The sequence below is a fragment of the Sabethes cyaneus genome, chromosome 2 (genome assembly GCF_943734655.1).
Source record: "Sabethes cyaneus chromosome 2, idSabCyanKW18_F2, whole genome shotgun sequence".
Taxonomy (NCBI): Eukaryota; Metazoa; Arthropoda; class Insecta; order Diptera; family Culicidae; genus Sabethes; species Sabethes cyaneus.
Genome location: NC_071354.1, coordinates 148,089,456 through 148,104,979, shown reverse-complemented (window position 1 = coordinate 148,104,979; position 15,524 = coordinate 148,089,456). Strand labels below are relative to the sequence as shown.

The 15,524-nt window shown below is 41.2% G+C and overlaps 1 protein-coding gene across 1 annotated transcript in view; it reads left to right on the top strand.

The window, feature by feature from the left end:
* LOC128737078 (uncharacterized) overlaps window positions 1-15,524 on the top strand; it is a 64,859-nt gene that overhangs the window by 24,673 nt on the left and 24,662 nt on the right. The window contains exon 3 of the mRNA XM_053831636.1: window positions 13,812-13,935. Within this exon, the coding sequence (XP_053687611.1) occupies window positions 13,812-13,935 (124 nt within the window). The remainder of the gene's footprint in view (window positions 1-13,811; window positions 13,936-15,524) is intronic.

Below are 15,524 nucleotides of genomic sequence, written 5' to 3'. Positions count from 1 at the left end.
TGCCTAGGAAAGGTCGACCTAGGTATGGCAGGTCACCGGCTTACTGGTGGACAGATGAAATTGCGGAACTCCGCGGAGCCTGCTTTCGTGCGAGGAGAATTATGCAAAGAGCTCGTTCGGACGAAGGCAGGGTTGAATGTCGAGTAGCACTTGTTGCTGCACGCGCAGCGCTTAAGAGTGGGATAAAAGCTAGTAAACGAGTGCCAATGCGAACCCGTGGGGTGATGCCTACAGGGTCGTAATGGCAAAGACCAAGAGCGTGATGGCGCCCGCTGAGCAATCACCAGAGATGCTGGAGCGGATCATCAAGGGCCTCTTTCCGCGCCACGAGCCAAGGCCCTGGCCCCAGGCCGCTGAGTCGTCCCACGGCCGACGTTCCAGTATCTCAGACCATAGCGTAGGATGGTCGGCCTCCCAGCCGAACATCCAAAGTAACGTGGGCGACGGCGGTTTGGAGGTCGGGGAGGAAGTGACGGTTACGAACGAGGAACTCATCGATATCGCTAAATCCCTAAAGGTGAGCAAGGCACCGGGGCCAGACGGTATCCCGAATATGGCCATTAAAGCGGCTATTCTAGAGGCTCCCGAATTATTCGGGGCAGTAATGAATAGATGCCTGGAAGCTGGCCACTTCCCGGACAGATAGAAGCGACAGAACCTGGTCCTATTGCCGAAGCCGGGAAAACCTTCGGGTGTCCCCTCGTCATATAGGCCGATCTATCTACTCGATACTGCCGGCAAGGTGCTGGAGAGGGTTATCCTTAACAGACTCGTACAGTACACGGAGGGTACAAACGGTCTGGCAAGGAACCAATTCGGCTTCCGAAAAGGCAAATCTACGGTGGATGCCATCTTGTCTGTCACTAAGACAGCTGAGGTGGCAATCCAGCCCAAGAGGACAGGTATTCGTTATTGCGCAGTTGTCACGCTCGACGTGAGAAATGCGTTTAATAGCGCTAGCTGGGACAGCTATTTAGGCATTGTCTCGTATGATGTCTAATAGCTCTGCGGTATATGGCAGCAAGCGAAGGCTTTTAGCCAACGTGGTCCAGTCCATACTCAGGTATGGCGGGCCGGTGTGGTCATCGGCGTTAGGTACCAAAATCTATCTAGCCAAGCTGGAAAGCACCTATCGTCTCATGTGCTTAAGAGTGGCGAGTGCGTATCGCACAGTTTCACATGACGCAATCTGCGTCTTAGCGGGTATGATGCCTATTGGTATCATCATCAGCGAGGACGTAGAGTGCTTCAACCAACGTGGAACTAGAGGCATACGGAGTACCACAAGATCGGCCTCGATGATCACATGGCAGCGGGCATAGTCTGATTCCACAAAAGGCCGGTGGACACATAGACTTATCCCGGAACTATCCGGATGGGTCAACAGGCGTCATGGCGAAGTCAACTTCCACCTGACACAGATTCTGTCAGGGCATGGTTGTTTTAGACAGTATCTGCACAAATTTGGGCATACGGAGTCCCCCGAGTGTCCTGAATGCGCGGACGTTGAGGAAACTGCAGAACATGCTTTCTTCATATGCCCTCGTTTCGAGGGCGTGAGAAGCAACATGATGGCAGTTAGCGGACAGGACACTACTCCGGATAACTTAGTCCAAAGGATGTGTTCTAGCTCGGACGTCTGGGGTGCGGTCAATGCGGCTGCTACCCAGATCGTACTTGAGCTACAAAATCGTTGGAAAGCCGATCAACGGCGAATAAACAGCCTAACTACCATAGTCCAGTAGTTATCTAAGAGCGTGCGTTAAGCACAATAGCCCCTCCCTGAAGTAATACCGATAAGGTGGTTCCAGGGGGGATTGAGGCTGGAGACTCGAGTAGGGTTTTAGTGGGTCTAGATCCTCACGCCCCAGTAGGGGGGTCGGGGTACCAAACCCCACTCCCTGAGTTGTCTTCTCAGGTGTCTGATAGCAGATTTCCCTACTCGTTAAAAAAAAACCACCAAAACAATAACAAAGAGTAGGGCGACCAGATCACACAAGTTCCAGCATATGTAGAGTTGCCAGTTGTTCAAATTAAAAACTAACCCCGTTAGTTTGCATGTAGAATCGTTCAAACGAACGGGGGTCCACTGTAGCCTGACTAAAAGTTAATCTGGACACATAAAACAACCTATAACTAATTCTCGCTGAAACGGGGCCACTACTGACACGAGGTCTTCAAATAATGGAACTTTTGCGCTCAATTGGTTGACAATGGTTAATAAATAAGAATTACACTTTTAATACTTCGAAATAGTGGACCCCTCGTTCGCCGAGGGGCCTAACAGTTTCTAAAAACGTTGAATTTTGAGCAAACCTTGAGATCTATATCATGTGATATTTCATAAATTTGCCATGAAACAACTAACAAATGGCCCGATTCTGTAAAGAAGAAGAACAGGGCTTTCAAATGGAGTAAAATAAAATTTTGGCGGCCATCTTGGATTTGGTCGCCGTATCTTTTTATCAAAAAATCACCGGTTTCACCATGAGCTCCCCAACCGATTTTCATTTTAAGAACACCACTGGAAAGCTGAGAATAAATGCTACAAGAAACATTCATGAAATTGGGTGTGCAATGACATTAACTGAATAAAACAACCAGTTATTTGTAGCAAGGTTCACAATTTTCATATAATTATTGTGATATTTCCAAAATTTGCTATGAAACAAACTACAAACGACACGGTTTTGCAAAGACGAGAGATAGGGTTTATAAATTAAGTGAAAAAAAAATCGACGGCCATCTTGGATTTGGCCTCCATAATGGATTTTATCAAAAAATCGCCGTTTTCGCCATGATCCCTCCAACCGATTTTATTTTAAGACAACCCTCGGAAAGCAGAGAAAAAATGCTATAAGAAACATTCATCAAATTACATTTACAGCGAGAATTACTCCTATATTTCTATATTGAATTTCTGTAGTTCTGATAAAATCTAAATCTTTTTTCCAAACAGAACACATCACACCCTGCACAGTTGAAGATGCAACTGTATCGGCATGTTTCTTCCACTTTGAACGCATCTATTTAGTACTGTTGAATGTCCCCCCGCTTCGTCGAAGTCATTGTTTGACAATTGCCTAAAAGATTTCAACGAGTCGATACTCTGGACAATTTGGAGGGTTCATCTCTTTTGACATAAAATCGACATCCATCATTCATACCATCACTCTAGCACCATTTTGGAGTAATGACAGCTGGCTAAATCAGGCCAAAATATAACCCTACTTTTATGTTTACGAATAAATGGCAAAATTCTGAAGAGAGTCTAAAAGTCAAGCCCTCAATTTTGACTTACCATATTATAGTAGACATGTAAGCGTTTGCGTCATTTGATGTCATGGTCACAAGCTTATAACAGTGATAATTTGGAATCAGTCAGTAAAATTCTGGACTGCTTAAGAAGGCACCTTGGTGCTTAAAATTCAAAAAAAGCAAAGCCTTGGGCTTAAACATCTTTCTAAGACTTGACTCTTCTTTATCGACAGACTTCACAGCCGGCTATTAGAGTACAGGACAGTTACGGGGCTAACACAAGAATCCTACTGACTCTATCTAGCAGCACCGCCTAGTCGAGATTCGAACATACGACGACTGGCTGGTTTGACCAGCATCGTACCTCGCATGCAACTAAGTGGTTCAAAATAGATTCGGGCTGATTAAGATTAGTTCTTGCGGCTCTACTTTTATTGCAAAAAATCAAGGGTTTAGCTTAATAATAGTGACTTTCAGTGATAAAGCATGAAGCACTAAAGTTAACAACAAGATTGGTCTACTGATATCCTCCGAGGGATATTCAAACTTATTCAAACCATCGCTTGTGATAAGGTAAAACAACCAGTGATCCGCTTAAACCTATTTAAAATAGATTCCCTACCCTACTTCGCTAACCTGCATGGTCAGCGACAGAAAGCCAGTCACACAAGACACTATACTCGCGTAAATTGCATTAAAGTTTTTGAACTGTGTAAACTTTTGAAACTACGGAACGACTTAATAGAAAAAGCAGTCGTCAACCGTGTTCCCAAACTGCTTCCACAATAAGTAAAAGATCTTATTTCACTGAAAGTAATTATCCAGATCAGATGGTTCGCCACAGGTAGACGATAGAATATTGTACAACATGCAAAGCATGTAAAAAAAACAAACTTTACAAATCAACGGCATATGTGCTAAATAACTTTTTACGAGTGGGGGATCTGTCAGGTTTTCCATTTAGGCCTACAGTTTCTACCTGTGCCAAACAAATTTCCAAACAAACTTGTTCGTTCATGCAAATTAAACGAATCAACTTTTACTTCCAATTTTAACATACATAAAAAACAAACGACCCCCGAACCTACCAAATATAGTCTATAACCCGAATCGAGGAAGAGTGCAGCTCGTCACGGCTGTCAATTGACCGAATGACACGACCTGCATCAGAAAAAGTGAAATATCACTTGGCTTGGATTGGCTTCTCGGCCGGTAAATTTATGTGCATGGAAAAAGGAACGTTACTAATCGATCCGACCATGCCGGTTTTTACATTCACGTTTTAACTTTACGTACTGCTGTTCCGAAAAGAGGTTTGCTGTTTAAGAAAAAAGGGTTTCACTCATTTAATAGTGTGTAACGTAATCCGGCACTACGAAACTTTCTACCGCCATAGAGTGAGTTTGGATGAGATTTTAGCTACTTTTACCATGCTGAACCTTGAGTTAACGACTAACCTAGAAACACTTGTTGCGGTAGCTTGGAGCCAACAGTAAATAAAACATCAAAAAATGCGTTGAAAGTCTTATGAATTTATTTCCCCAATTCATCTAGCAACTACAAACCGTAAAACATATTTATCGACACCAGACGAAATATATCACGTCCACTGCCAAGCACCATAAATTCGTATTCAATATCGATCAATAATCGTAAAGTTTAAATGGCCGTACAGTGCATGCTCCCTGCATCCTCGTTCGGTTCAATCCACGCCACCGCCACGGCGGCGGTACTGAAAACTAGCGAGGAAGGTGCATCGCAGAAACTGGTCTACCGCGCGAAAAATAAAACTGAGATGCGATGTAATATTATGGCCGATCGCAATAACAATAATATTACAATCAAATCAACTGGCGGGGAGCAGTAAATTTGACCTGGCCGTCGTCATTCAGTGCGTAGCAGGGTATATTGAAGCTGAATGCAAACTTCCTGTGCTGCTGCAGAGCGTTTTGGCGAACGCTGGTTCCGGCCGATGGACCTATACTAGTCAGTGCAGTGTAGTGAACCCGTAGGTAGAATACGCGGATATCGGTCTGTTATTGAAGTTGCAAAGTGTTTAAGAGATGTTTCCACCTACGCTTTTCTATTCAGGGGCACATTCCAGGACGCCACAGTTGCAATATTTTCGCGAATTTTAGAGATAATGGTTATTTTTTATTTAAACTTTTCAAGAAATCTGTTCTCAAGACTATCACTGTAAGCTATTTCGATATATTAAAACATAAACAATAATACAAGGTAATCCTTATGTATACTTTAGACTAACATGACAAAATATTGTAACTATCCTTGAAAAAGACTAAAATAAATAGTCGAAACGTCGGAGTGAATTGGAAAAGCCAGTTCAAAATTCCGTAAAAGACTGAAAAGGCCAAAAAAATCACGGTAAAAATTAGTAATCCTTATGTTTTATTAGGAATTTTCCTGAACTAAATCCTGTGATGTGTTGTGATGAAACTCTTCTGTTAGACAATTGCTATGCACTTGAAGAGAATCATAGTACTCTTTTCAGGTAGATAATGAAATAAATGATACTTCGGCTAGGAAAATGCTATCGTGTCTGCTAGCAGGGGTTCAAAGGCTGAAGACTTAATAAGAATAATTATCGAACGTAAAATCAGGAGAGTCCATGGAACTTTCAATGTAGGGCTCGACACGATAACATAGAATTTCATGGCAGTTCGGAAGCTAGAGTGAATTGAAAGTCGACTGAAAGTGAATCTCGAACATCGAAAAGTCGAAAAATGGTAAAAAGAACGAAGATGCTGCAATACCGTACGATAGATAGACACAGAACAGGCAAAACTCGAGCTTCCGCATGAAGAAGCGCAAACAGGAAGAACGAGATCACGAAGCGATAGAAGAACTGTACCACGCAAACGACAACAGCCCAGTTACACTTCGACGACCTAGAATCTTCGACCCACCATTTCGTTCTAGGAACTATTCACAGCACGAACCAACCTCCCGTTTCATGAACGCCTTTAACGCGCTTCAGCACATTATAACCACTGACATGAGCTCAAATACCATTAAACATAGGCTTAGGTTATATTACAGAGGACAACTGTTTTAGTGAACTACATGTTCACACCCTACTACATGTCCGACCTGACCTGACTTTCGCCAAAAGTATACTCCGCCAAATATCGTCCGTATCATCTTTCGCTCGAACATGTCAAGGATATGTATGCCCTCCGTGAGCAGTGTCACGGCTTCAAAATCATAAGTAACTTCCGGTCTAACAAAGGTTTTGTACATAATCAGATTCGTACGGCGGCGTATGTTTCTTGATAGTAGCGTTTCGCGAAGGATAAAATAGATCCGATTTCCTACTAGACTGCGCCGTTGAACCTCCTAACTAATGTTTTTGTTCGCGGTCACCAGCGATCCCAAATATATAAACTCATCTACCACTTCCAGTCCATCGCCGTCAACTGTTACCGTCCGTGAGAGGCACGCGTTAGTCTCCTTTAATCCTCTTCCTTTCATGTATTTTGTTTTCAACGCATTTATTATCAGCCCAATCGTACGAGACTCCGCCTTTAGTCAGACGTAGATTACCTCTGCCATAGCAAAGTTCAATGCAATGATATCAATGTCATCAGCGTAGCCTGGGATTTGGCTAACTTTGGTGAAAATGGTGCCGAATTTTCAGAAACCGTGTTCGTGCATTGTCTGCCATAGCTGGTTTCGATCGACTGTATCGTATGCTGCTTTGAAGTCAATAAAAATGTGATACGTGGGCACATTGTACTCCCGACAATTCTGCAAGATATGTCGGATGGTGAATATTTGGTCCGCAGTGATGCGTTTGTTTACAACCGGCGCAACCATATCTGGGAGCGTACCTTGTGAGCGGCGTTTAGCAGCGTTACTCCGCGATAGTTACAGCAATCGCCCAGAAGTACACATAAAAATTATGCGCATATGAATAGTATGTGCAAATTTTAATGATGATTGTTAAAAACACATAAATGATAACTGGCACTGGTTTGGCACATAAAGTTTATTTACTGGGCACTTTGCAAAAATCTATGTGTGGAATACATAGAAACTATACGAAAAGTTTTCTCAGTGTAGTTATAACCTACTTATTACAAATGATTTACCTAAAATATTCTAAGATTATCTCTAATTTGCTTCTTTTCAACATTTATAAAATCACGATGATTGTTAAATGTGGCCATCATTCTATGCATTAGTTCATATCTGGCGTAATTTTGAACTCTATTTGTCAAATGAAGATCTTAGATCTTAGACCTTGATCTAACACTTCTTAACGACGAACGTCCATCATTCACGGTCAGTTGATTTAATAAATATGGCGAATTATACCTGCCGGCGAGCATGTCCTTTAAGAACAGAGCATCTGTTGTACGCCTTCTGTTCTCCAAGCTTTCCGTTCCAATCAATTAACATAACGATTTATAGTTATATTATCCTTGCGTACTCAACTCCACTTCGTACCAAGGCATTGTTCAATGATATGATAGTATGCGGATCCTTTAATTCTGTACTTAGCCGTTTGATCATGCCAAATAAAGAATCTGCTTTTGCGACAACCTTTTCAGTATGCCGGATGAAGTTAAGCTCGTTGTCCATTTCTACCCCACGATCGCATACATGGTCTCGTCTTGGTATTGCTTCACCTTCCATGAAATAATCAAATACCAATTTATTTGCTTTTCGGGTATATGAAACCAGATTACACTTCTTTAGTATCATTGGTAGTTATTAGTATCTTCCAAGGGGGCGTTAGTGTCTTTCAAGGACACTCCCTGATTAACTTTCGTTCCGCCTCCTTCTGCAACTTCATCGAAAAACTACTTTCACCTATCGACCTCCTCGCGCTCGTTTGTGATCACAGCAGTGCTTACGACGACTATTTACCAGACAATCTTCAGAAAGGTACTGAGACAATCGAACAGTTGGAACACAATGGAGCTGGTGTAGTATTGGGCGATACCGTAGCGATACCCGCAATATCGATACTCGAAGGCCGATATTTCGATATATTTTATCGATACTTACGACGTCGATATTATACTAAATCGATTTAATCTCGATACTGTTTTGATAAAGCGGGATATGCAGCTGAACAAAATATAGGCCAAAACTAGGCCAGGAAATGCTCGAGAAAGCAATATTTTAAGGATTTTAAGGAGAGTAGTATTGGGCGTTGACGGCATTAAAAAAGACTTTCCAGCTTTTTACGCGCCATAATAGTTACTCTGGAACACTCTAGAGTCCTTTGGAATCTTGAAGAGGGCTACGGCAGGATGATGGGCGTTCCTGTCTGCTCTTCTATTCACGGTAGACATTGTAAACAGCAGAGCGGGCAAGACAACTGAGCTTTACTTACTTTACTTTTACTTACCGAGCTTTAATTATGACGATAACTGTAAGTTGAGTCCAGCAAAGCAGAGTAGAGAACCTGTGCTCAATATATCAGAAACAAGATACATGCGTGAAGAGACTCCAAGGAAAAACTACAAGGTATACAGCCCTAAGGGTTGTACGAAAGGGTGACGTAGGACTGTGTCATATAATACTCATTACATTGATAACATGTTTTAATCGATGAAGTATAACTTTATGTCTGATCATTAGATCAAAGACTAATGCAAACTGCATGTATGGCATATGCATATTTGAGTATCTGTGAGTATCATTGTTTGAGTGTTTATTTGTAAAAGAAGAGCGAAATATTCTGATTTAATTCTTCATTGAATCAATGGTGGTTTTGAAAAAATTATTATAATTACTGTTGCCAATATATAGATGGACGTCGCTATTCGGTCCTTTAGACTCTAGGGTGATGGTTGCCCTAATACAGGAGTGATAGGAAATACCAAATCACTGTAAAGTGGAAATGGATTAGTTTTATGAAAATACTGACTGTCCGTCAGTGCGATCGTGCGATAAATGAGCAGACGGCGAACCTAGTGTGCTCTTTTATAGTCACTGGCACTGCCGCTGCTACTTGTAAGCTAGTGTAGGTGGTGGAGGAAACCATATCGGCTGCTGCTGCTTAAATGATTGTCCGACACTGATTGAGCAAGCTATCGAACAATTTCGCATGTCTGCGATGGGGATAATGCAAAATGTAACGTAAAGTGCATCGTGTGGGATTCACGTTGGCCATTGCCCGCTGATTCCGCGTGTCTTCGAGGTCGGTGTTGCCGTCAATAGCCATCGATGTTGCCAATTGGATTGGAAAAAGGGTGTGGCTTACAAAGTGGTCTCAAAGGTTATCATTTGGATCCAAATCCTTTAGTGTATCTAATTGTCGTCCGTGTCTGTGAAGCTAGGCGATCACAAGGGAAATGTATGGGAAAATTCGACCTTAAAACTTTACACACATTTTCACTATTTAGCGTATAAAAAATTATTATTGATATGTTACTATAAAATTGCTGGACATTTTATCTATCCAACGACATATTAACTGTTATGTTTCGTTCAATAGTATAGTAGCTATTAGCGTTTGAAATATTTCATTCAAACGTTACACTTCTATTTTTCGTTTTTACAAAGTGCTACCCAGTCCCAGTATAGTAAACAAAGACGTAGTCCTACGTCAAAAAACTGAGGACGAGATCCCAGGAACACAAGACGAGAACAACAGCAGTAGAAAAATATAAAGAAACATTAGACAGGAAATCAAACTTAATTTAAGATCCAGAAGACACTTCGGTCTAAAGTGAAATTCGCTGCACCGCGAAATTGACTATCTACAAAACACTGATGCTGATGGGACGATAGAGATTACTTCTGCGTTATGGAAGTTATTTGAACGGGTAATCACAAACAGGCTAACGCCCGTTGTGGAATGCGATATCAGGCACAGACTGGCAAAGACGCAGTTTGGATTCTGCATAGGGAAGTCCACCGTCAATGTCGTCAGATCCGTTGTAGAGAGATCCGAAAAGTCCACGGTTAAAAATGCTTGTTGCGGAGCGATCGCCTTAGTGCTACATAAGATATTGGAGCCGGACAATCTATGTGGGTTGCTTAAAAGCTACTTCGAGAACTGACCGCTGGTGTACGACAGGGCTAAGGGTGCGAGGAAGTACGAAGTGACCGCGGGTGTTCCACAGGGCTCGATTTTCGGTCCAACGCTTTGGAACGTCATGTATAACGAGATGCTGAGGCAAACTGCCCACTGGGGACGACATCGCCGGCTTCGTCAATGATATCGCCCTAGTAGTGGTAGATGAGTACCTCGAAGAAGTGGAAATGCTAGCCTCAGAAGCCATAAGCATAATAGCTGGGTGGATGACTGGTGTCAATCTACGATTGATAAACCCTGAGACGAAAACTGCAATGATCAGCAACTGCAAGGCGACAGTAGAGGCCAAAATTACGGCAGGGGTCGTCTCTTAACGTACCGTCATCCGGGGCGAGATTGTGCCAAAAAAGCATATATTTTTGTTCTTTAGCTCAGTATACACACAATTTAGGAACTAAGTTGATTTCAAACCTGTCAATATATACTAAATTGTTCAATTAACAACTACCGTAGAGATGGTTTAGTTACAATGAAACCTAATTTTACTGGAAGTGCATGAACTTTGGCACAATCTCACCCCTTCTAGGGGGTGACATTGTGCCAAAAACATAAAGTTAGGCAAAAACCCTAAACAGTGAACATTAGCATGTTTATAAACAATACACATAAATATCAGTATAAAGTAGTTCATTTGGGGCCGTCCATGAACTAAGTGGACTATTAGGGGCAGGGGGTCGGTCAAAAACAACACATTATACAAAAAGTATGAACGAAAATAACCCGAAGAGGTCTGAAATAACTAAAAATGAGTTCGTAGTCAATGGACAGCCTTTGGTTTGCCTGCGAGAAAAAGCGTAAGTAGCGGCAAAAGAAGGGAAGATAGTGCACGAGAAAGTTCGAGTAACGAGCAGTAAGGCACTAATCTTCCACATGATTGTGAGGAACGTGCTGCTCCAGCCAAAGATGCTGACACCTGAACGAGCAGTAAACGCCAGAAAGCTGTTAAAATAAACGAGGGCGAAAACTGAAAGGATTTTAGAAATACCACAAGCATGTGGGCTTCATGTTTAAATTTATAGGAATTAACCGGGTATATCAGAAATCACTTGAACTAAAAGGTGTTCATTTTACGACAGTCTGTTTCCCGCTGTATGCAAAGCTTGAACTCTAGCTTTTATGCCGATGCTATCTGAAAGCTGCTTTCGATCGTGTAGACCACCGGATACTGTTAGCCAAAATGGAGCGACTATTTGTTTCTGTGGCCCTGCTGCATCTGCTGGTTTAGATCTCACTTGATTGACTGAAGTTTGTGTATCAAAGCAGGATCTATTACTTCTAACAGCTTCTGCATCGATCCATCGATCTGAAGTACCGCAAGGCAGCAACCTGGGTCCGCTTCTTCTCTCGATTTTTATTAATGATGTCTCCACTAATGCTGCCGTTTGTTCATCGTTTGTTTTACGCTGACAACAAAGATACGCGCTTCACAATTGGCATTGGAGAGAGAATTTAGCTAGTAGAGCAGTAACGACGAACTGCCCAAGTGGTTATCACAGCGAAGCTACTATTCAATCACGTCGACTGCCCGTCGCTATCACAATAGCTTAGCTCATGTATGCACCTGTTAGACCGTTACGTGAATTTCTTGTTGTTGAAGCCGCGGAACCGCTTAGTTGGTGGTCACGAACCGATTCGATTTATGTGCCATCATTTCAGCGAAATATTTGAGATGTACAACTTTACTTTACCAGCCCATGTTTTCCGTTAATGTTTAGTTATTGTATTTAATAGAAACTAGATTTATTTTATTCATTACCACTGTGATTCAGATGAATTTTCTTATTAAACAAATAATTACCAGAATACATCAGCTTGCTTTCAACTCAGAATAGTGAAGCAATATGGCTTAAAAACATCACAGATAGGTGAGGTCCCGTATTGCTACCTTGAGGAACACTCAAGGAACAAACCGAAAGAATTATATTGTAATAAAAATTATTATAATACGAGTGAAAATTTGTTTTGTTTAATTCTATTTATACGACAATTTTGCAAATATTCTCACGCGAGTGATTTTGCACAAAATTAACACTTTAAAATAGATTGTAGAAACAAAACATTCTTTTTAAAATAGATTATAAACACAAATTCACTTTAGCAAACACGTATTTCGACTGCAACTTGCTGCCGTCTTCAGTGCTGGGTGATTTCTCCCATTGCTACTATATGTGCCACAACCATTCATGAATCATACCGATTATCGAACCACCTGCCGTCCATTGATAAACAGAAATATGGCCATCCCGTTGCTGACGGTTTATGTCACAACCCTGGGAGAATTATGTTTGTCAACCTCAAATGGCGTAATTCATTCCCACATACGCTCATAGGATTACAGCATGAATAACCAAATAAAGCGCTAATGCAATCGACCGTGCTACGGAACGGAGAGATCGAGCAAAACAAAATACGGAAAACCATGCGTCAAACGATGCGAATCTTGAGAGATGCTGTGCATTCCTGCACTGAAAGCGAAATGCCCTCCCGGTTGCAATCACGTACTCGGATCAACTGCGTGCGTACCGTCACTCTGACTGGACTGCCAGCCAAGCTGCACCCCAGGCAGAGGCCACCCAGTAAGTGCACACACGCACGCAGTATCATCGCCGTCAGTCGCACGAAAAACACGCGGTTTGACAGAGACAATCGATAGAAGCAATCGAAATGATAAACAATAATTGCCGCCATAAACAACCGATCAAAGATGCATCGCAGCACCACCGACCGACCGCACCGCAGCGGAAGACTCTCCGTAACGCATCCTAGAGCTGCGATCGCTGCTTCTGTTTCATCGTTTAGCAATGAAATATTTTAGATGAAGTAATACCTGTATTTTGTTAATAATAAATAAACTAGCTATATTATTAGTAGGAAGTTGACTACCGTAAAATTGGTTATTTTTTCTCTTTTGAAAGCTTTTCTTTGAATCAATCGAATTAATAGTTACTCTTCTAATAGTTGAGGTCCAACATGGATCTAAATACATGATTTGTTTCGTTATAAAATTAAATTAAAATACTGACGAGTAGTAAGCGTTAAATGTAGAACATACATACTAAGTTCTATGTAATATTTAAAAGGTAAGAATTTGATTTTGCGAACAATTTCAAATGTTCCTAAATAAAATCATTTCATTAAAACATATCGTCAAATGTGCTGTAAAAATTGTTGGAAAATCGTTTAGAATTCTAGTAATATCTATTCTACACAAATCCGGGATCTTCTAGTACCGTACCGTAAAAATCTTTAATATATATGTTACTCAATTCACCGACCGACGGCTCACGACTTCTGCCTCCGTTCATTGGTAATGATTTCCACTTTGGAGGTCCCGCACTTGGCTGGGAAAAAAGAGCTGAATGATCTTTGAAGAGTATCGTCCGTGCAAATAAAAAAACTAACTCTAAAGGCCAAATCACTGCAATCACGCTAATCATTTTTTACATGCTGTTTTTCTGTCTTCTTTTTATATCTGCAGGAACCTATGATCGGTCCGGCTCTCCGCTGATTTACATCGAAGTTGAAAAGGTGCTCGCATCAGGACTCAACTGTTACGAAATCGCGACCGTTCTGTTGTATTACAACACGCTACCGATCCAAAGGTAAGTGCTATAATTTCCTGCCCACGCTTGCATCGGATTGCACACGTATCATCGACACCCGGGCGGACGATGCACCCTATAACCAGTCGGCAGTCAGTCGAGGCGTGATCAAAGCCGAGATTTATTGCAGTTTAAGCAACCGGTATTTTGCTTTTAATCTGCACTTGATATAGACACTTAAGCGCCAACCGAGATAATTTGCGTGATCTTCTCGTGGAAGCATTAACAGCCTGCGTGCCGCACTGGAAATTACCCGCACGCTCTCGTGATGCACCATGGGATGAATTTAACGAAATTTTTTTGAAAAAGTACAAATTTTAACTAGAATTGGACCTTTTCTTAACCCTTTTTCTTAAACCGTTAGCAACCGTTGGATTCTAATTGGATCACATTTTCCTTCGCATATGAAACTAATAATAATTTTGGTTGGAAAGAAAATTATTCAAACTTTCGTACCTTCAAAATTCCATTTTTTTCATTTTTTGATAAAAATATCATTAGCATTTTTAAAAAATGATATTATTTAAGGAAATTACACGTATAATATTATATGTCCTATATGATACTAGACCAACTGAACTTCGTTTTTTATTATTATTATGCTGAGGTTAAGAATGCTAATACTTGCATTCCACAGTGGACCCTAGCCATGTTACTGCTGTAAATTAACAAATCATTTGCATCTCCACGGGTGCCACAGCAGGTACAAAAGAGTTAGATCATAATTTATACAACACGACACCAGTTCATCGTATCTCATTAAATTATTACGACTAATTTTTTTTGGAATGATACTATTGTTCGTTTTTGGAGTTAATTACATATAACTAAAACATCAATAAAATAAATAACTTTCCGTTATTTATTCCAACGGCATACTTTACGTATGTATGAGTACCTCTTTTCTTTCCTGGCCGTTTGTTAACAAAGATTAGAAACATGAAGCTGACATGTGGCACTCAACAGCATGTGATTTATTTTTATGACAATTTAGTGTAAATTTAGCCTGATAAATCAGACCGAATGTCGCTTTACTACGCACACCTTTAATTTACACGTGCTTATTTTAATGAAAAAAACAAAAAGATTGCCTAGAATTGATGGTAACATTAATAATCACATACATTTTGAAGTCGTGGGCGAAAAACAACTAAAACAAAAACGAATACGACCTAGATTATTTCTCTGCGGAACGCCAAAAACATTCATGAATACCTAAGGATGAACAGTTCAATCCTACCGCATTGAAAACGGTCGCTCAATTAAGATCTGAATCAGGCAATCAAGTCAAAGTACTACAAGTTTCTCTAAATTACTTAAAAGAATTCGCTTTTTAGATGTGAGAACTCGTCACTGTACTGCTTACTGTAGTACTGTAGGTGGGGGCTAGCCCCCCTAGAAAAATGGAGCTGGCCGATCAAATAAAATGGTCGAAAAATGCCGGGGGCTGTAGCCCCCCTAGAAATGAGCGCTAGTTCCGCTAATGGACACGGCAAGAAACTACTAGCAACGGCACTTGATTGAATAATTTTTCGGAATTCAATGACGCATTTAAGCCGAAAATCGACTGTACCAACTAGGAAAATGGA